Genomic DNA, 23,406 nt, shown 5'->3' on the forward strand with positions numbered 1-23,406 from the left:
TATGACGTATAGTGTCCTTCTCCCTGGGCAGTGAATGTATGTAACTAATAATCTGCTGTCAATCTCATCTGCCAAGTGTTGTGTGTTTAGCCATCCCCATATCCATAGGACAGGACACTCTCCCTCACTGGTGGGATGAGTTGGAGGCAATAAAAACCACTGGTGTCATGAACCACATGACATGCCTAACCATGACCGAGGATACCTCGTCAACTTTAATTAGCTACTCTTGGTCAACTTATATGCTTCCATGATACAATGAGATGGAACCACATCCGTCTGAGATGGAACCACTAATTTCTGGCAGGTTTGAACTATGTCCTGTGTGGTACTCTGTTGTCTTTGTTAGTCACTGCACTCTTTCTGCCCTGAAATTCTCTGTCCCCAAGATGAGATTTGTTAATTTACCCTACAAAGGTGCTGCCAGGTTTAGCCTGTGTTTGGCAGGGGAGGTCTCTGAGGCAGCCACCTGTAAAGGCAGGGAAAACACAGCACCATAACCAGTCAGTGCTTCATCTTGCTCACCAAGGTCAGGCCAGGTCACTGCATCTAGCTTGGTGACTGTCACTGGCTGCTTGGAGAAGCTAACAGACTCTGTTTGTAACTGTGCACCTCTGGAACAGGCCCAGAGACAATCTCTTGTGAGGTTTGTGTAAAGGAAGGAGCCCGCCAGCCCACACAGAAGCAAACATGTCATATTCCCAGTTGATACTGTTGTTCATGCAAGGGTAGTGACCTTGCTGGTTTTCTGTGCTGCCGCTTCCCTTGAGGCTGTTGCTTGCACTCTCCTGACACCCAGGATTACCGAGGTGCACATCCATGGCGGCCTGTGTCCCAGGGGCTGATGAAAAAAAAAAAAAAAAAAAAAAGGTGGGGAGAGGAAGGAGCATTTGGTACTCAACTGCTCTCCCAATGCAAAACCCATAGCCAATGCACCTAGGCTTTGCTCAGCACACCAGAGGGCTAAGCTTGCAATCATGGGGCTTATGGCCTCCATCCAAGTCATAGACAAAATGGCTCTGGCAGATGTGGACCTTTATCCCTGGGAGACTGACATTCTGCTCATGGATGAGAAAGGCCACTAAGCTCCTCAACATTTCCCCATAACACCCAGAAGGGGATAGGCAGGTGATTGTACAGATAGAGAGTGAAAACTGCAAATTTACATGCCTAGAAACGCAGAGTATTCCCAGAGGGGGAAAAAAAGAAAAAGAAAAACAAGGCAGAAGCCCACATACCAGCAAAGGGACTGCAGCAGAGGATGGTTTTGATCCATCAAGTGTGGGTTGTAGGCCCACCTCTCTTCCGCTGCACCATTCTGCTGCCTATGTCCCTGCTGCAACAAAGACCTTAATTCTCAAGATTATAGGAAAACATTCATGGTACCCTTATGGTGCCATGAAGGGGATAATTCAAACCCAACCTAAGCCCAGGTTGATTAAGCCATATAAATCAACCATTGCTGAGGTAGACCCCTAGCCCTGATAATACTAGTTTGAGGGTCTCTGGAGGAGGCAACTTATTAAACAATCAGGGTAAAGAGGACCACCCCACCCTCAAGCATATCCAGTGACCAAGCACAATAATAGTATAAACGAAATAAGGAAAGAAAGAAACCTGGATACTGTGAGGAGGACACTAAGAAAAAAATAACATAAAATAAAAGTGCACAATCTGACCCAACTGAAAATTCAGAATTTACTGAATTAATTTATATAGCCGACGATGAGAGGACACAGATTGGCTTTTGTGCTTCTCTATATAGATTTTGAATTAACTCTAAAATTTGCTGAAATTCACCAAGTGGCAAACCTTTATGGCTTTAACCAATACTAGAGTTAAAATTACAGTTATACCTGGGAATCCCACTAAATTTAAATATCATATCCCCCATAATGGGAGATTTACTTAGGGGGTTACTGAATATAAAAGAGAAGACAAATAAATATGTATCACCTTAACCATCAGAATGTTATTTTGCTTAAATTCCCCATACTTATTGCACTCATTGCCCCAAACATCCCAGTGTGGGCACAGAAACTCTAACCCAGTGAAAAATAAATGAAAATTAAGTCTTTGATGCTAAAAATTGATTTGACAAAATGAGAACCCATGACCTCCCCTACCCCAGTTAAAACAATTAACATGACTCAAGGTAATTTTAAACAGGGTCTTCAAGGATTAAAACTTGTTTTATATAAGAAGAAACAAGTGAAGGATTGTTATCCCCACTGCTTCTCCATTTACCAGTCCTATTTTGACCTGTTCTTAAACCTGGAACAAATGAATAGCACACCATAGTGGACTGCTGCAAGTATAAAGTCACGGTCCTATCCCATTAAGGCCTCTTTGTTCAACAACTCAATTATGGAAACTGCTGACTCTATCCAATCAGCAACTGGCAAATGTTTTGCTGCTACAAATTTGGCCACTATATTCTGTTCAATGTCTAATTCTACCATTTCTCAGCCAACATTTGTCTTTATCACTAAAGGGACACAATCCACACTTAAAAGGTTACCTATGGGATACCTCAGCAGCCTTGCCATTGTGCACAATCTCTATAGGCAAGATCTTAACGATATCCACCCTTCTCCAGGAGCGCAGGTATGACATTACATCCGTGACTACCTCCTCCAAGGAGATTTGTGTGACGTACCCATTGAAGACACATGAATACTCACAAAGGAGCTCACAGAAAGGGGATAAACCATTGTCCACACATAGAGCATGGACCTGCCACTTCCATTAGGTTCCTGAAAGTTACTTGATAAACTGAAAGTTTCCTGACATCATCAGGAAACAGATATTGACCCTCTAAGTATCCACAAGGTTAATACAAGTTCAATATCTTTTAGTTCTTTTTGAGTTCTGAAGACAACATATTCCTCATTTACAAATATTACTTAATGTCATTGATGCTGTTTCTTCCAAATCAGCCCACCATAAAGGGAGCTCTTCCCAACAAAAAACTCTGGAAGTCTGTCTACACTGGAATCAACGAGCACTCATCTGTGCCCTCAGAGCCTTCTTTACTGGAGAGGCTTCAGCAACCTTATCCTATGCCTCCTAGAATCTCTGGACCACCTATGACGGCTGTAAGTTGCCCATAGACTTCTGATGCAAGAAACTGCCTTTCTCAGCCTTGCACTATGCACCATTAGGATGGCATATTTCATCTGTTAGAGGGGGTGGCCTCCTGTCTTCAATCCTGTGATTAATGTCACAATGCTAGAAGAGGTCACCCCTGCACCAGAGTCCTTTGATACCTGGGGTGCCTTTTGGGGATCAGCTGAATGAATAGCAATGGACCTTCATACACTTTACTAATGATATCACTACCATGATAAATGATAGTGCTCAGAGGACAGCTGCTGCTTTTCATCATTTAAGCAAAATGTCCCTGATAAAGGACAAGACTCAAGAGTCAGCACAAGTGGTACCTTTCAGACAATTATCAGTTGACTCCATCTGTACATTATTATAAATTCTAGGGTAATTACTTAAGGGGTTGCCCCCTTTGGGGTACAGAACTCGGGGACTCTCTTGCTCCACAGATACCATAATATACATCAAAGTAGCAGATCATATATACTAAGGCCACAGTACAAGGCCTCACCAGGATGTTCTGTATCTTCTTCAGGGTTCTAGACACTACTGAGGGTGACCAAGACACTCATCTTTCTTCTGGGATATGCAGGGCTAAGCTCCTGAAGAAAGCATTCCGTCAAACTTCCACCTCCCCTGAGGGCTCCAGGCAGTCAGCTCCAGGAAGTTAGTTTAATTGAAGAGACTTAACGGGTTCCTTAAAGAATTCCTATTTAAGTCACAAACTGGAAGATTCATGCCCACCTCCTGGAGATCCCCACTCCTTACACCAAGGCTACACAGACCTCTCAATTACCTTTACTGATTGAAAATGGGGACACATCTGAAGTACCTGGTCAGGTGCTTACTTTGCTCCCTTAAAGTCCCCATCATCACCAAAGTTTAAATTGATGTCAGGGCACCAAGGATCAATTGTGGCATAAAATCAAAAGTTAAGGATTAGTATTATGTGGTGCCCTGATATTTAATAAAATGGGTCTTGAATGGCCTAACCCAAGTTCCCTTTCCCACTATGTACCCATAAATAAGATCTCCTAGTTAAACACCCCCATTATCAAAGGCATCAGGCACAATTCCTGCTCATCTCTGAGTACTGGGTTTCAGTTCCCCATCTGCCTGCAGAATTATTCAAACAAGGCAATCATATATCCTCCTGCAGGAATCAAGAAGCACCCTGCCCTTACTGTTGCCAAGCCTGCTTCTCACAGCCCAGGCTGATCACTTTGTCTCCAAGTTCATTCCCTGTGTGGTCCTGCATGGGGTCCTCTTTCCCAAGGCTGTGAGTGTATGTGATAAATAAACTGCTGTCCATTTCATCTGACCTCACCTGTCCAGTGGCAGGTGTCATGTTTACCCATCCCCATGACGCTATGATGGGAATCCTTCCTCCACCAATGGGGTGAATAGGAGTTAATTTAAACACCCTGCCACCAATACCATTCTTCTTTCCCTCTTGAAAGGGAGCCTTAAGTATAGAGAGGACAAGGCATCAGGTTCATGTATGTCCTGTGTCCATATGACTCTCACTGAGCTGCAACTTGTCCTGCTTCCTCAACTGTGCACTGGGGTCCTCTGCTGCTGTTTCAGGTATAACCAACTATAGCTTCTAGAAGAGGTAAATGCAGCTGCATCCTCTTTGTTCCATCCTCAGGACATTTAGGGTCCATGGCCTTTTTAAACTGCCCTGCACCCTTCTTGAGGTCATTTCTGTATCTCTTCTGTACCCATGTAAGGGCTCAGGAACTCCACGAAGCGGAACTCAGGCCCATCTGCTGAGGCTCACCATGCTTCTCTATCTTTCTAAGGTTATACTAGATATGGAGCTTTGAAGATGCTCAATTTCCCTGGGAATTAAGACACAGTCCTCTCTAAACCTGGATTTCCTAATCCCACTCAAATTTCTATTGCTTAATCATCCTGTGGCTCAACCCAGTGAGTCCTGGGCACCTTTCCCAGAGACTCAGACATTGCCTAGGGCCTCAACACATCTTGAATTGTCTCCCAACAGCTAGTCAACCATTCAATTCCCTCCCAGAAATAGCAAAACAAACTCTTGTAATCATATACTCTTTCCCATTCTACAGTCTGTTCCCAGTTCTCTACGCTGAGATAGCTCAAAGTTTTCTCTCAAAAAGTCAAGTTATTTTCTAGAGAAAACTTTGACTCTCAGGACTATGGCTCTTTGTTTTCACTATGAAAAAGCTAATCAAAAAGTTGTGTACATTTACTCTATATAATATATAACATTGCTCAGTAAATAGTGTCTATAGAAAGAATTAAAGGAAGTATAAAGGAGTAAATAAATCCTAGTTGATAATTAAAATAATTATCATCTATGTGCATTTAAAACAGCTACTCTTAATATAGAGTCTTTACTTAGCAAGGTATTAAATTGCTTCATATAAATTATTTTATTTAACCCTTACAACAAATGTTAGACATACAGAAGAGAGATAGAGAATGATCTCCATAATTCCAATGAGACAACTGAAGTTGTATCTTCCAAATCTTAGGAACTTGCACTAAATTAGGATTTATGTTACATGTGATTCCAAAACATGGGCTTTTAATTATTTCATTATATTACCTCCCTTCTGGAATCATGTACTTTTATAAATTGAAAAGAAATTGGAATAGAGGAGTTTCTGTTGTGGCTCAGTGGTTAACGAATCCGACTAGGAACCATGAGGTTGCGGGTTCGGTCCCTGCCCTTGCTCAGTGGGTTAAGGATCTGGCGTTGCCATGAGCTGTGGTGTAGGTTGTAGACACGGCTCAGATCCTATGTTGCTGTGGCTCTGGTGTAGGCTGGTGGCTACAGCTCCGATTAGACCCTTAGCCTGGGAACCTCCATATGCCGCAGGAGCGGCCCAAGAAATGGCAAAAAGACAAAAAGACCAAAAAAAAAAAAAGAAATTGGAATAGAATAAAAATAACTAGAGTAATAAAGTTAGGGATCCTGAAACCACCTAAAACTCACCTATGCTAAGCACCATATGTACAAATTCCTTCAATGAGAATATTTTATCTCCTTGAACACATATTCCATGATGTTAAACTAAACTCAGAATTGTTCAAGCAATTCATCTGACATGAAAACTTTATTTCAACTTTGAATCTTAAAAATGAAGATCATATGTTGGAAATAATATGTACAAGTCTGAATAAAAATTACTTTTTGTTCGCTTTATACTTCTCATGAATTATTATATAATATATATATACAGTGTAATTACATAATCTCTAAACCTACATATGTAGATGCCTTAAAATCTTTCACGGAATAAAATGGAGGCAAATTCTTATTATTTGTGGTATAATTTTATCTATAATTTAATTATTATTATCTTCAGTTGTGTTAGTTTTACTTTCCAACTTCCATGTCACAACAATTAGCAGAATTCATTGACAAGAGAGGTAGATGTAAATGTTCGTTTAAAGAATCTAGCATTTTTTGGTTTAATTTGGACTTTATTAATTTTTTGCTGCAATTTTCCTTTTAGTTTTTTTGTTAAAGTATGAAAATAAGTTTGCACTTTATGCAAAGACATTTTCTGATTACAAAGCAGAGAAGGCCCCAAAGAACACAGCGAATGAAACCCACTTGGATTCTGTAGGGGTAAATGACAGTTGACGGCACTGAATTTACCAGATCTTTTAGTTATTTGTATGCAGTAAGACAAAAATATATGCATTTTATTGTAAAATTCTGAACTCCTCCCTCGAAAGCTATAATTGGATTTAGTGACCTTCTCCAAACTGCCCTTGCTATGTACACCTTAGCCTAAATATCCTTTTAGCCCAGTAACTACTAACTGATTAGGCATTCTGCTTCATCCATGTGCTCTAATAGTGACCTCTTTCAACTTTTTTAAAAATAAGCTTTGGATATTTCTTTTTATAGCTTTGCCAACATAATCATATTACATCCTGACACCAGGCAGTGTAAATTAATTCTTCTTTGTTATGAGCCACTTCACAGAGAACTAGATTTTTCACCTTTACACTTGATTAAATTGTGGGAAGGAAGGAGAAGCCCAAAAAAAAAAAAAAAAATGAGGTCTCTGGGAAAACTATATCTCACCTATGCCAACCTGGAGACTAATGAAGTGAATTTAAAGCAAATTAGCTCTTCCTAAGATTTTTTTAAAAAATCCTAATGGGGAGTGAGGGAGAAATAGAGGAAGAGAGAGCAAAGGGTAAAAAAGCCTATTTACCTGAAATTAATTTTATGTGAGATGACACAGAGCAGTGTTTCCCAAATTTACCTGCTCTGAAGATTCACAAGGGAAGAATTTTTTAACAATACAGATTCCCGGTGCCTTTCTAGAGCCTCAGATCCTATATGTTTGAGGCTAATGTACTGTAAGCACTCTAGGAGATTCTTACCATCACACAAGTCTGAGAATAACTGAACTGGAATCGAAGTTAGGTCAGATTCTCCTCCATCTTTCCCTAGTGATACACTGAAAAAAAATCCATAAATAATGTTGTTTCAGGGTATGTATCACCCAAGAGAATGGAAGTTCACCACCACCAACTTGTCAATGATGGTGGCATTTTCACAAATTAGCTAATGGCAAAGGAGAGAGATTTGGAAAAGATGAAGGAAAGACCTTCCTAAATTATCAGCATTTTATCTTCTATTTTTAAGGTTGGTAGGGTGTTGGAATAAAACCTGTGTTTTTGGTGCCACAAATTACATGACATTGGCAGTTCTTTTAACCCCTCCGAGGCAGTTTCCCTAGTCCCTGTCATGAAATGCATCCTCAATGACTAAAGTATCCCCTTGTTTTTCATTTGTAATGTAGGCAGGAGAACCTAGATTCTTACAGGTTTTTTTCTAGTAATTAAGGAGTTTTCAACTGTTACCTCTTTCACTCCTTTCATCTTACACACTTAAACCCAACTAAATTCCCTAATCATTTATCAAAAATAGCCAGGAATGAAAAGTGTAAGTAGGAATTAAAGTATATTCTAATTCACTTATAAGCTTTTAAAAGCCAATCTGCTTCATTTTTAAGACCTCTGGACTAGGTGTATTTGTCACAATAACCTCAAAACTTGGAATTTTCTGAACTAGATGGATAAATTTTATTAAAAAAAATTTTACTTGGACTGAAAAGTAGAGCTTGAAGAAAAACAAATCAGCGTGTATATGCTAGCTCTTGTTTCATTTGAATTATGAGTGTTCTGGTTCACGTTACTCTTGTGTCACCAGGCAACTGTCCCTGAGTCTTTCAGTCTCAGAGGAGTTGACTCTTAAATTACAAGCTAAATAACTTCAACCTAGAATACTAAGGTTTCTGAAAACCTTAAAGCCTTGCATGCTAGGGTCTGCAGGCCAGTGACAATACGTAATCATACATCAGAGGGTAAAAGAAGCATTCTGGAATTTTTAGAATTCCCTATCACAGGGGTGGAAATAAGGAAAACAATACAAACACCCATAGGTTTCAGGATTTGTTTGTTTGTTTGTTTGTTTTTTACCTGTTTGTGTGTGTCACTTTCCCCAGCAAAATCTCTTTGAAGCATGGACAGAAAGCAGAAGTCTCTATCTTCTGTTAACTCGAGTAGTATTTATGTTTTAAAGACCATGCCAAGATTAAAATTCAAAACCTGTTTCCCAGTAAATTCTAAATTAGAAGGCTTTCTGTAGTCTGAAACGCCATGTTTCTTTGATGTATTTTTTTAGTTAATTTTTATATAAAAAAGAAACACACTGAATATAACATAGAAAAATTATATATATATATGCTTTTCCATGAATTTACAGTGATCAGAAAATGACACATAATATGTCCATACAGCCATATGTGTGGGAATTACATTAATTCATTTAAAATTTTTTTTGTTTTTATTATACTTGATTTACAGTGTTCTGTCAATTTCTGCTGTGCAGAAGTTATACATATATACATTCTTTTTTTCACACATCTTAGCCTCAACAGAGTGTTAATTAAGACATTTAAGATAAGCTAGCCCAGACAAGTAATATTTTTGCTATTTTTTTTCCTATAGGCATTGCATTTGTTCAACTGAGGCCAAGATGAGCAGCCCTTTTGCTGCTGTGTTTTTACATGAGGTACATTCTTTTGAGGCTAAGAATCTTCTTTCTTTTAATCCTTTCTATAACCTTCCTCCAGATTTATCTGAGAAATATATGTTGAGTAATTCTCATTTCTATTTTTCATATACATAGTAGTAATTATAATTATAAATAGAATTTTTAAACTGTATTTTAAAAATACTAGCTGCACTTTGGCACGGTCTCTCCCTTTAATTTATTTAAGTGGTAACTTCCATTTTTAACATTAAGGGTAGTATGGAAATATATGATTCATTTCCTAATTCTACCACCATCTATAACTGGGGGCAAGTGAATAACTTCTCTTAATGACCTACGAAGTTCAGTAGCTGGGTGAAGATACTAAGTGTGCTTTCTGTATTTAAAAATACAGATAAAATTTTTAATAGGCTAATTTAAAAAACTGAAATGTAACATTTTTCAAAAGAGACTCAAATGTCTATCTGACCTTAACCACAGCATGTCTAATCCAGTTCCTCTTTCCTATTTTTACAATTTAATAGAATTGATGCAAAGTCAAACTAATCAATGCCGTTAAAGACTGTCAAGAGAAACACAAAAAAATTGACAACATATAAGTGACTTGAAGATATATGAGAATTTGGGGGCTAGAAGGAACTCTGCTCATCAGCAAATTAATAAACAAAAATTAAACAACAACATATAAGCAACTCTGATTTCAAAGGTAGGGGAAAGACCAGATTGCTGGTATGACGGAGATCCAGGCAATTTCAGAATCAAGTCTAAATACCATATCACTGTACGTACGGGGCGGTTCTAATCCCACAATAATGACAGTTTCTAATTTTTTCAAGTATAAAAACTACTTTTAACATAAGATCACTAGTGGATATGGTGAGTGTAATTTGTAATGGGAAAAGGCCTCACCTCTAGGCCTTGTCTCCTGTAACAACCATAACTTTAATAACTAACATGTCAGCCTTCCTCCACCAACACTCAATTCCCCCTTTCCCCTCTTCTTCCATCTGGTATTATAGGTTGGTCAAGCTAAAGAAAAAAATCATTTAACATTCACCTAATCTAAGCCACTCAGATAGCTCTTAGAGATGGAAAGGCTATATAACCATGACTGTTGGTGTTCAGTAGACAATTCCACAGGGCCTCAGCAATACATGTGTGGAATAGAATGCCAAAATCTCTCATGCTATATTCCATCCCACAGTGCAATCATCTGTTCAGCCCAGAGTCTTGGGAGCCTCCTGTGACTGACAGCCCATCTCCAGTTTAGAGCCGTGGGCTGACCCATTAACATCACACTTCTGTAGCCCTTACCCATTTGGGAGAGTATGGTGGTCACATGGCAGAGAGCCTTTTCCTTTTCCTTTTTCTTGCCACTGCATACAACAACTTGATGTGGGATCTCAGGCCGTAGCAGTGAAAACGCCAAATCCCAACCATTAGACCACTAGGGAACCCTCAAGAACTATTCTTGAGGGAAAAAAAATAAGATATCACTCCTGAAAATCCTAAAATATTTTCAGCAAGACTGGGATGGAAAGTCTCATTTAATTAGCAAGTGCAAGAAAGATGTGACATTTAAAAACAAATTATAACACATTTCTATCCTTTACTGGAACACCGAATGATGACATATTGTTCTTTTATAGTTGCCATTTCCAAGTTTTAATTGCCTTGGTTTAATTGGCTGAATTCAAAAAAATGTCAATTTGGTAATTACCCCTGTGCTGTTGGAATTAGCTTCATTTATCGACCAAAGGAAAATTGACTTCAGAAAGGGAAGTACAATTACAATGTAACACCAGGGGAAATACTATATCATTGAGGTATTAAAAAACAATATAGTATATGACTGAAATTCAGTTTATTTCACAGGAATCAAAAAATATTCTTTTTCAGTTCTAAACAGTAATATACTAAATAATCAAACATAAATTAGCTAATCCAGACTCATGTTCATTCATTTATAAATTAATTAATTCACTTCGAAAACATCTATTGAATGCCAATGATATGCCTGGCAAGAGTTATGTAACTCCAGGAGTTCCCGTCGTGGCACAGTGGTTAACGAATCTGACTAGGAACCATGAGGTTGCGGGTTCTGTCCCTGCCCTTGCTCAGTGGGTTAATGATCCAGCGTTGCTGTGAGCTGTGGTGTAGATTGCAGACTCGGCTTGGATCCCAAGTGCTGTGGCTCTGGTGTAAGCTGGTGGCTACAGCTCCAATTAGACCCCTAGCCTGGGAACCTCCATATGCCGCAGGAGTGGCTCACGTAAAGGCAAAAAGACAAAAAAAAAAAAAAAAAAAAAAAAAAAAGTTATGTAACTCCTTTTATGAGATCTAATGGGTGAGGAAAAAAAAATCCACATAAATCCATGTATGATTACAAACTGTGGTAAGTCGTAGATAAGAATTATGAGGGTTTATGTGATTGTATCAGAATCTGATGCATTGACAATATGAACTAAGACAGGGAGAAAAGGAGCAGCTAGTATAGAGGCAGAAAGAGTGTTTCTAGCAGAGGAGAAGAGCACAGTACAGTTCAGGAGCTGAAGGAAGGCCGGTGTGGCCTAAATGCAGAGAAGGTAGAAAATGACACAAGAAGGAGTAGTTCAGTTAATAGGCGCTACATCATTGAGGCGTGTTGAGGATTCCATCTACTATCCTAATAGCACTGGAAAGTCATTGAAGTCTTTGAAGCAAGAGTGTGAGGATCAAAACGAAATTTTAAAATGATCCCTTTGGCTGCTTCAAATGGAATAGACTGGATTCAAGAGATGAGTTTGGAGGCAGATGCAGCACTCCAAGTGAGAGATAATGATAAACTAGAAGGTCAAGTTTATGCCTCCGATTTAACAGTCCATAAAGTCTAAATTTACCTGTGTTCTAAAAGTGACCTATTTTCACAGAATTAAATGTGTCAGAGCTAAAAGGAAAGCAAGATGATAGAAGTATGTGTGCTATAGAATGAAATACACCTGACTTAGCATTCTGGTCTGAACTTTTGGCTCCACGACTTGTTAACTGAGGCATGTTAGGGGAGGCATTAAGCTCTCTGAGCCTCAGTTCCCACATCTTTTGAGTGCACATAATAATACCTCCCACAGTTGAGAAGATTAAGTGGGACAACGTGTGTGATATTCTCAGCATGTGGAAGGCCAGTCCATATTGAAGAGCCCCAGGACAAATCAGCAGGTCTCATCCTCTCCTGTTAGAGATCTTCATCTTCCTTTTCAAACTTGTTCCTTCTCCTGGGTTTTCTGTCTCTGTGAACAGCACTATAAGCCACCCAGCTGCACAAGTCAGAAACCCAGCAGGCATCCTTTCCAACCATCCCCTGTGATCATCCAGACATATAGTCTGTTCTCTAAATAGCTCTTCAATCAACAGCCCAACAACTCTGCTCAGCTTTTCACTGCCCTCGTTAAGGGCACCAGCCTCTCTAGATTAGATGATCCTCTTCACTCATTATCCTGCCTCCGTTGTGTTGCCCTCTAGCCCATTCTCGGCACTAGCCAAGCAAATATTACTATCTCAGTTCTTTGACTACTCCCCTTATGCCAAGAAAACTGCCACCCAGTTCCTTAGGATGACTCACACCACCCTGCCTGATCTATACTCTGTTTACTTCCCAGCCTCACCCCTTGCCACTCTACCCTCCCCTCTGGTTCTGCAGGCAAAAGAAACTGCTGGCCAATTAGGACATGTACCTCCCAGGCACAGTCCCTTCACCTCTATATTCAGGCCACTGGCTGCAGCACTCTCCTTCCAAATCTTCTCTTCACTAGGTCAACAACGACTCAACCCTGAAGCCTCAGCTCAGAAAACACTTTGTCTGGGAGGCACCTTTGCCCCCACCTGACTATATCATCCCAAGTATGTAGGACAGCCTGTAACACAAATCATGCTATTTGAATGAATTGAACAAGCAGTCAAATGAGATCTAGAGAGTCTGGCTTGATTGGGTAGGGGTGACACAAAGAGGAGAAGACCCAGGTCTTTGGCCACATGTGGCATGGTCCCTGTGTCTCCATCATGCTGACATTTGTCTTATTAATCTCAATTGCATCAACTCTCTTCATTAAGCCTTCAAAACTTTCTCTTCATGTGGTTGCAAAATGCTTCCCATTTACACTGAGGGTTATAATTTTTGCACTCAAAACAGACCAGTGTCCCCTCTTGGACTCCCCGAGAAGTGGCAGCCATGGCTCCTGTGGCTCAAGCACTTTTGTGGCATTGTTTACGCTGATCTCCCTCCCTGTGGTAATGTGAACTCCTCCAAAACTAGGACCATGCTGGATTCATTTTACATCTCTAATACCCAAGACTGTTCTTGGGATAGAGTAGTAGTACTGAATACTTGTTGAACTTAGGGCATTTCAGAGCTGAACAATGTCTAAATAAGGGCAATTAAAGTGATATAAGGGATGTCAAAAGGAAAAAAATGATGCAAAAATAAGAAGACAGACTAAAATGATGACGGCTCTGCCATCTAGAGATATGGAGTTTGAGAAAAGGCACAGATGGTTCTGGCCAAGACAAAGAATCAAGAAGGTGATTGAGGATTTCCCATTGTGTCTCAGCAGGATAAAAACCCAACTAGTATCATGAGGATGTGGGTTCCATCTCTGGCCTCATTCAGTGGGTTAAAGATCTGAGATTGCCTCAAGCTGCAGCATAGGTCACAGATGTGGCCTGGATCCCAGGCTGCTGCGGCTGTGGTGTAGGCTGACAGCTGCAGCTCCGATTCAACCCCTAGCCTGGGAACTTTCATATGTTGCAGGTGCAACCCTAGAAAGAAAAAGAAAAGAAGGAAGGAAGGAAGGAAGAAAGAGAAAGAAAGAAAGAGAGAGAGAGAGAGAGAGAGAGAGAGAGAGAAAGAAAGAAAGAAAGAAAGAAAGAAAGAAAGAAAGAAAGAAAAGAAAAGAAAAGAAAAGAAAGAAAAGAAAGAAAAGAAAAGAAAGAAAAAAAGGTGATCGAGAAGATGGTGCCAGTGCTGGAACAGGCTGCCTCCCTGGTGAGTACTTTCAGTCCCTCAGTGGCCTTCCTGCTTCTTTTTCTTTAGGACAGAGAACTAGAGTCAGAAAAGAAAAAAAGCTTTCACTTTCAGACAGCTGGACAGGTAAGTAGGAAAGCTGACTCACAGAGCACTTTCTATAACTGCTGGGAAGCCTACAGCCAACACTAGAGAAACTGGTTTCATAGGTGTTGCAGATACCTGAAACGGCTGAGTCAGAGTCAGCTGATGGTGATGGAAATGGAACTGAGCTAGGGCAGAAATCTAAGAGTTAGTCCTACTCTTCCCCATGGCCTTGGGCAAATCTCTGAAATCATCTGTAGATGGTCTCCTATAGTCTCTTCTTACACAAGGATTCTTCCATGCACAGGCTTAGCATTTGGATTTACATAATTCAGCTACACAATCAAGGGTAAGAAGTCTGTTGATTTGGTTAATGCATGCAAAGGCAGACATCCAGTTTCATCCTTTTCACTCCTGTGACTTCATTGAACTAGTTGCAGCACATATCCATAACGGTATCTCCTCATCCATACATGGTAAGCAGAGCCAAAAGCTTTATGAATAAAAATATATAGATATGGTAAGGCTATAAAGCAGTGGTTTGCAAACATCAAAAACAGTGTGGCAACTTTTGGAAAACAAGTTCCAGCACCTTGCACCTGATCTGCCAAATTAGAATCTTCAAGATGGAACCCTAGGAATATTTTTTACAAAGCTATCGTGTGACTTTAATGATCAACTGGTTTAGGGCTCATTTTGAAAGCAAAATTAGTGTTTCTCAAAGGGTAGCTTGTACATCATATTCATGTGAATTATCTAAGATGTTTGTTAAAAACATCTGGGAATGTGGCCCAAAATTTGCATTTTAACAATACTTTCAGTGATTTTGTAAACAGCTTACAGATGCTGACAAATGAAATCATTACATGGGAAAAACCTCAAAAAGTCTACAAAATATAATAAAGACAGGAAATTATGATTGCGGTAGGGGTCTATTCATCATTATTATTTATACTGTATTTCAACATTGCATTTAATCCCATAACAAAGCTGTGATATAAGCATGCATTACCCTCATTTTATTGACAAATTGAAGCAGTAGAGCATTCAGGTAACTTCCTCCAAACCACAAGATTCGTAAATGGATACAGTGGAACTGAAAACTAATGCCACATAGCTAAAGAACAGCCTACACTGCTATAGAATATGCAATTAAGAGTTCAGTACAACCTTTTAATTAAACAATGTGCTGAGATCTTATCTGATGAAGCAAGTTAGCAATATGTCTCAGTTCCTGTTGGCTGGTTTTATTAGCTACTTCAAAATGTTAATGTCATTATAATGATCATAGATTAGCCAAGTTACCATGACTAGCAAATACTCCGCAACAGTATTTAAAGGGTGACCTAGAATCATAAAATGATCCAAGGTAATCATCACATCTAGTCAACCACCTTCAAACACAAACTGTTACTGTTGAGAAACCTGAAGTATGTTGAGAAACCTGAAGTATGTTGTCCAAGGACTCTCACCTGGTGAGAAGCCCACCCAGCTCCAGACCTTAGTTACTTGACTCTGCTTCATTAATCTGTCTTTATACCATGGTCCCTAAGCTGTATGCCTTTCCATTCAGTATGCCAACTACTTGATTTAGTGCTAGAGTAAGTCTATATTAGACCTGAAATATCTTTCAGGGAATGAAATATAAAATGCTACTACTACAGATACATTTTTAGGACAGAGTGTTTTCCTTTCTCCCTCGCTGGTTCTTCTCAATTCATCTAATAAAATATTTGTTGGTGAAAAGATGTGCTTATCTTGATCCCTCACTAAGTTGAAATAGGAAAGGTTTACCAGATCCCCTATTCCTGAGTTAACAAATTTAGATATAGCATAATAATAGGCATTTCATAAATATGACGAAACCAAATGGACCATAGCTGTTACGAGATCTAGCTTGCTTTGTTTTTTTTGTTTGTTTTTTAAATCCACCAAAAGCATTAATGGAAAACACAAATTTGCCCAAAGCCATATAACTTTTAACGGAATTCAAATTCTCCCCCTTTTCTGTGTTAATTCTCTCTTTTCCTCTTCTTTCCCACTGATGTTACAGACTTTCTAAAATGTATGAACACACAGATATTTTACAAAGGGGGAAATGTCATGGAAATGATATCTAGAAAGAGAAGCTGCCAAAAAAAAATAACTCAGACATTCACTAGTTGTAGATAGATTTGGTGAAGGTTTTCTAAGAATATATTTCCTTTGTTTTGTTTTTTAAAGGGTGAGTTTTGTGCTTGTTGCACTCTCATTCAAATTTTGTATGTGAACTCTGACTGAAATGCTGTATCCTGTCAAGTGTTTTATTGAGGGAGCCATTTCTTCTACAAAATCAATATCTAATTTCCTAAATAAAGAAGAAAAAAATACTTACAAATCTCTGATTAAAATATGCTGTTATTTCTAAGACAGGTATAGGGAGAAACTCTGATTAACCCCTTTTCCTGTAAATTAAAAAAAAAAAAACAACTATGAAGAACAAGAAAAGGTGAAAATCCAGTCATATCACCAAATTTATATCATTTGCCTCTTTTTTTTAACTTAAAGCTAGTAAACACCATGACCTGCTTGATATTCTTGAGAAAAGCAGAACCTCCAATTCTATGATAAAGTTTTCTACTAAAAGTCAAAAGACTTCATTTCAAATAACAAATGTAGGATTGCCAGCTACAAAATGCAATGAATCATCACTGAATCAGTGCTGTTAGGAATTAATGTCAAATAGAGGAGTTCTCATTGTGGCTCAGCCTGTTAAGAACCTGACTAGTATCCATGAGGATGCAGGTTCAATCCCTGGACTTGCTCAGTAGGTTAAGGATCCGGTGTTGTTGCAAGCTGCAGTGTAGGTCACAGATGCTGCTCAGATCTGTTGCTGTAGCTGTGACATAGGCTCTGATTTGATCCCTAGCGTGGGAACTTCCATATGCCAGAGGTGTGGCCCTAAAAAGAAAAAAAAAATTTAAAGAGTCAAGTCTAGAAATCATCGCATAAAAACAACCGTCCATTATAGCAAACACTTGTAGGCATAGAAAACGACTATTAAGAAAACATTTGGCATGGCTACACCTTTGGGAATTGTAGAAACATAGTATGCTTTTACAATATGACCATAGAGAATCTTTTACATCTTTTTTAAGTGCCTTGAAGCATTGTACCAATATTCTCATTACCCACATGGAGACCCTGTGAAAGAAATCCAACCATCTTGCTCCAAGAAAGGAAGGTAAACTACCATGCAATTTCTCTTCACAGACAGGGTCCTGTATCTCAAGGCTGAGCATCTGACCCAAGAAGGGTGAAAAATAATAGGAGTATGAAACAAAGGTATTTACATTAACCACTGATAGCAATAGGGCACTTCCCACATACCCTCCACCACTCCCACTCAGCCTGCCATTTCCTCTTAATGGACAATTGCAACAGCATTCTAAATGATTTTCTTCTATTCATTCTGGCCCTGCAAATCCATTCTTTACACAGATGTCAGATGGAATTATTTGAAAGTAAATCTGCTCATGAACATTATGTGATTAATCCATCACAGCCTTCCCATCACCTACAGGATCAAGTCAAAACCCCTTCACAGGGGGCATGGTGCCCTCCAAGAATTGGCCCTAATCTGCCTCTCCTTCCTTTTCCCCAATGCCCGACTACTCTAGACCCAAACTCTGCTCTCACCCCCCTCCCCATTCTCCAGCTAACACATATTCATCCATTCAGGGTTCACTTGGGAACCACTTTATCAGAAGCCTTCTGTGCCCCCTCAGACTAGGTAGGTTCCCTCCTCTGTGCTCCAAAACCCTCTGGTCTATCTCTGTTGTTGAACTTATCACCTATGTTATTAATTTCTGATTAGTACCTGCCTTCCCACCCCTCCACCTCACAAAAGTTTTTTAAAGCCTTTTGAGGGCACAGACCATGACTCATTCACCTTGCACATGTTAGGAGGGATGCAATAAAAATCTGTCGAATGTCAAGGTTTGTGAAGTGCTTTTCAGACTCAGAGATGCCTCAATGCACACTTACTATGGTGGAAGAATTTAAAATCCAAAGGGGACAGCTTTTAACCACATTCTTCTACCCAGCTTCCTATATGGTTTTCACTGTTCCTCTCATTGTGTATCTGAGACTGTTTCTCTTCAAATGAGTCTTATTTGTTCAGACTGAATATAAGGAACTGAGAAGAGGAAGAGAAAAATAAATGAATAAAACGATCATATGGGAAGCAGTAACAAAATAAAAATTTATAAGCTTCAAAATTTATGTAGTACGATGCAATATGCACTCCTGAAAGAACAAGATTAAGAAAAATACTTTTGTAATCCTATTTATTTCAAACATTTGCATATGGCTCTTAGCAAAGATCTAGTAGAAACTGCAAACAGGAATCCAGTTTAAAGTCAATTAGATAAAACTAAACACTGTTATTTGTATCTAATAAATGCATGTTTTTAAAAAATCTATACTATTATACTTTTTCAGGTTTATATTTTTTTATTTTATGAATTTCCACCTATATCTGCCCATTGTAATAGAATTAAAAGAGAGAAAGACATAGAAGAGTGGCATAATTATTTTTACCTCTCCACTTCTTTGAAGGTTATACTACACTCAAATATACTCAGGCAAGGGGCTTTAAAAATAGTATTCATATGTAGCTTTGATTCCTCACATATATCAAAATTCAGATTTATGAGGGATATGCTAAATACAAATACACTATAAATAAAGAGAATGAGAGTCTCTACTTATCCTTTAAATGATCAATAATCAAAAACTTTACTGCCAAAAGAGAAGCAATTCCTGAAGAGGTTTTTAAGGACAGTGACACGCCCCTAACAACAACAACGACGAATTGTTTTGAGCATACATTTCCTACCTATGAATATTTATTTTTATAAATTATAGTATTACTCTATTAATGACAACTATAATTTATATATCATTATCATTGTCATGTATGTTAAATAACATTAACAGAAATTTAAAATAAAATAAAAATACTGTAAATATAAATAAGTGTTCTAATATGGTCTTCCTAAACCTTCAGATTGGATGAAGAATTTAAAAGACATTTCTACTATACAAGGTCTTTCTCCATTATCTCTCTTGGAACTACAATTAAATCTAGAGAAAACCTGGTGAGATGTATATATATATATATACACACACGAGTGTGTGTGTGTGTGTGTGTGTATATACGTATAGATAGGTAGGGAGATACTAGGTTTTTTAATACATATGTAAAATCTATGTATATGTATATATCTATATTTCACCACATTTTTTATATATATATATATTTTATATATATATAAGATCCAAAGGTGATATCTTTTAAACATATATACATATACCTATACATTTATATATATATGAAGGTTAAGAGATTCCGAAGGGAAAAAGGCCAATGGTCTCAGCAAAGGTTATTACAGACTTTGCAAGGGAAGCAGATCAACGTGTGGGTCGACCAGCAGAAATCCACTGTATGAGAAACACATGGATATTCAGGGTTGTAAATTAGCAAAGATCTTGAAAATCATTAGTCCAGTTATTTTCAAACTATTTTTACATATTTTTTCCCAAATGAACTAACTCTAGCAGGTGGCCAATATACACGACAGATGCAAGCAGAAATGGTCTAGCTAAAGCATTTCCAGTCTCTACCTACTCTCTCTCTCTCTCCTCTCCCTCCAGGACTAGAGTTTGAAAATTACTTGACCACACTTCTATTTAAAAATTTTTTTTCTGGATATACATTCTTTATCAGACATACTTTGTAAATATTTTCTTCTAGACTTGACCACACCGCTTTTTTAGAGATAAGGCTACTAGGCTGCAGATAGAAAAAGAGCAACCATTTCAAGACAATGTAATAGATAAAGTAGCTGAAATTATTAATCTGGATGCTTGCCTACCCTTTGATATCCCTACTTTGTTTTATGGGGTTTTTTTTTATTCGTTTTTTTTTTTTTTTTTTTAATTTTTAGGGCCGTACCTGCAGCAAATGGAAGTTCCCAGGCAAGGGGTCGAATGGGAACTGTAGCTGCCAGCCTACACTACAGCCACAGTAATGCGGGATCCAAGCCACGTCACCATAGCTCACTGCACCATAGCTCACTGCAATGCTGGATCCTTAACCCAGTGAGCGAGACCAAACCCACATCCTCGTGGATACCACTCAGGTTCGTAACCCACTGAGCCATGACAGGAACTGCTCTGCCTTGTTTTCATGGACTGGCTTCCTTGCACATTCTAAACTGATCTTATTTGCAAATATAAATATTTAAGGTATGATCTGGTAAGATTTAAAGTAATTTTTGCCTCTAGAGTCTAGCAAAATAATAAATACTTATTTTCTCCTTGAAATATATATTTTCTAACTTGAAAGTTTTCATGACTCAAGCAGTCAGCCAGGTCAACATGCAAAAGTTTGCATAAAGAAGGATCCAGTGCACCTCAGACACAAGATCTTCTGAGGATCCCCCAAACCGCAGAAATCAAGATCAATAATATTTTAATGCACCATTTAAAAAAAATCAAAATTAGTGCCAAAAATTCATGATGAAAAATACCAAAATTTTAAGTAAAGATTTGACCCTGCACTTGCACAGCTTGGGCTCACATACTTCACCCTAGCCCTAGACCTGGTCCAGAAACTTTTCTGAAAAAAAATGAAATCCAAATATAAACATAATGTCTGGATAGTTATTTTAAGGAAATGTCTGCCTCTATAATGCCTATGATTGTAGGAGAAGGAAATACAGTTTGAGGAACAAAGCCTAGTTAAGGTGTGTTCTGCAATAAAGACCATCACACCTCAGCTTGTAGGGCTGAAGATGAAGTTAAGCTGTTTGGGAACAAATAAGCAACTAGAGAACCATAACACGTGGAGTAATACTTAGTCCATGTTTTCACTAAGCTATTTTATAATTTCAGTGAGCTACTAGATAGCTGCTTCAAGGAGCATTATTTTCTATTTTTTTTTAAGACAAATAACAGTTCTTAAATGTATAAAGGCATGAACATTCAAATTGTCAGGTGAATGTCATCTGATTTCTAAAAGCAAATTGACCACTTCAACTGCAAGACATAGTTTTAAAAGGCTGTTCTTAAGATGCATTTAATCTCTCAGGCATTACAAAGATGAAAACAACCATCAAAAGATGAATCATTGTGACATGAGAGGGCATGGACAATTCATGAGGATGTTTTTTTCTCCACAAAGTGAGCTTTGAAACAGAGACTTTATGCTGTGCACTAATAAATTGAGGCTTAGGAAGAAAAAATAAGTGGTTGTTTAAAGGTAAGAACGAGTGGGTTGATAGTGAGCAAACAGTAAATCCAGCTGTAAGTCTCTAGAAGTAATCTTAGCTTTGGAAATAAAGGCCCACCAAGGGGCAAGACAGTAAAATTAGACTAAGGAAGATGTGGCAGAGACCTCTGGTTGGCTCCCCACAGCTCTTCTTGCCTTCTTCTCTAAGAAATAGAAAGCTTAGGTGAGTGCATAGCTAAGGAACACATTACCAAGCCATCCATGCTGCTAGCTATGGCCATGCAACTGGATCTTGTCATTTAAACATGAGCTATGAGCAAAAGTGATATAGCCATTTCTAGATTATACCCTAAAAGGAAGAGGAGTGTGGTCCCTCCCTCCTCTTTTCCCCTTTCTGAAAATAGACTGTATCTGTGGCAATGAGCCATCATTCACCATGTGGACAAGGACAACACCTGGGGGATGACAAAGCCCTAATATGGTCAAGCCATTACTACCTCTGTGTCACCTTCCTGGGCTGTACAATGAGCTAGAAACAATTTGAAGGTTTTATGTTTAGGGAATTTGATAATGAAAAGACTAACAAAATAGTAGATGAGAAGGAGAAATAGTAAGTTGAGATGCTGGTAATATTGCCGAGGGGACAGCCTGGTAAGTAACTGCGACTATGGGCCTGGAACTCAGAGAAGAGAAATTAAAAATGGAAATTTCAGGAAGTTCCTGTTGTGGGTCAGTGGTAATGAACTCGACTAGTATCCATAAGGATGCAAGTTCAATCCCTGGTCTCATTCAGTGGGTTAAGGATCTGGCATGAGCTGTAGTGTAGGTCGCACATGCAGCTCGGATTCCGAGTCGCTATGGCTGTGGCTGTGGTGTAGGCCAGCAGCTCCAGCTCTGATTCGACCCCTAGGCTGTGAACTTCCATACGCCCCAGGTGCAGCCCTAAAAAGCAAAAGAAAAAAGAAAAGAAATATCAGTAATATGTATAGTATATAGAGTTTAAAAGATAAAAATTGATAGAATCTCAGGCTATGAGAGATCAGAGTGTACCAATGAATAAAAGCTTGTTCTCACAGGAGGCAGAAGCAGAAATCAGCAAAAGATAAAAAAGAACATTATTATCTTCATAAGAGAAGGGTAATGATTGAAAATATGGAACAATAGAATTAACTTTAAGGTGGCAAACAAATTCAAAAGGAATTTGATGTGGTCTAAACTTCTTAAATCTACTTAAAGATATCATGAAAAGTTAAAGCGATCTTTTCTTTAAATAGAAAGCATTCATCAGTGTTTTGAACAAGTTAGTTCTCAATCATGCTTTAGTTTCAACTTAAACTTCCAGAATTCCAAGAGACCAAAGAATAAACCATAAGTACTTATATCCTTCTTTCCTTTTTTAATTTTCACGACAGAGGAAGTACTGAAACAAAATGAATAAAGGGAAATGGAAGCAGAAGTGTTTTGCTACTGCCCTCATCCTTTCCAGGAGGTTGATGTTTATAAGTGGAAAGGACAAAACGAAACAGAAGCCTCCTCGCCAACTTTCATTAACATACTTTTAAAGATACACTAGATCTAAATTTCACGTTTAAAGTTAAACTAAGGATGGCACCATGGAAGTCAATTCCTCTTTATAAGAAGCAAGAGTTTGGGAATGCAATGTATCACTCACCAGATGCATTCCAATTACTGGATGGTCACCAGTATTCCAAAATATTCGGGCAATGCTGTTGTACCATATCCTTAAACAGTCCTTCCCCACCTGGCCTCAGCCATCCAACCAGAAAGGTATTTCCCAAAGAGGAGTCAGACCAAAGATTTCTGTTTTTCATTCCACGGTCCACATCAGATTGATGAAGCTCACCAAATGAGTTTTTT

At 38.5% G+C, this 23,406-nt stretch overlaps 1 protein-coding gene across 5 annotated transcripts in view; it reads right to left on the reverse strand.

The window, feature by feature from the left end:
- Positions 1 to 23,406, reverse strand: part of PKIB (cAMP-dependent protein kinase inhibitor beta) — a 109,219-nt gene that overhangs the window by 23,687 nt on the left and 62,126 nt on the right. The window contains exons 3-5 of one of the 5 annotated variants that reach the window (XM_021088778.1): positions 18,279 to 18,429; positions 16,627 to 16,696; positions 737 to 841 (exon numbers count right to left, since the gene is read on the reverse strand). The exons of 1 other annotated variant lie outside the window; for it this stretch is intronic. In XM_021088778.1, coding sequence (XP_020944437.1) covers positions 737 to 821 — 85 coding nt within the window. In that variant the 5' untranslated portion in view covers positions 822 to 841; positions 16,627 to 16,696; positions 18,279 to 18,429. The remainder of the gene's footprint in view (positions 1 to 736; positions 842 to 16,626; positions 16,697 to 18,278; positions 18,430 to 23,406) is intronic. 3 more of the 5 variants (XM_021088787.1, XM_021088801.1, XM_021088793.1) reach the window with 3 other exon arrangements.

This window comes from Sus scrofa, chromosome 1, assembly GCF_000003025.6.
Source record: "Sus scrofa isolate TJ Tabasco breed Duroc chromosome 1, Sscrofa11.1, whole genome shotgun sequence".
NCBI classification, from domain to species: Eukaryota; Metazoa; Chordata; class Mammalia; order Artiodactyla; family Suidae; genus Sus; species Sus scrofa.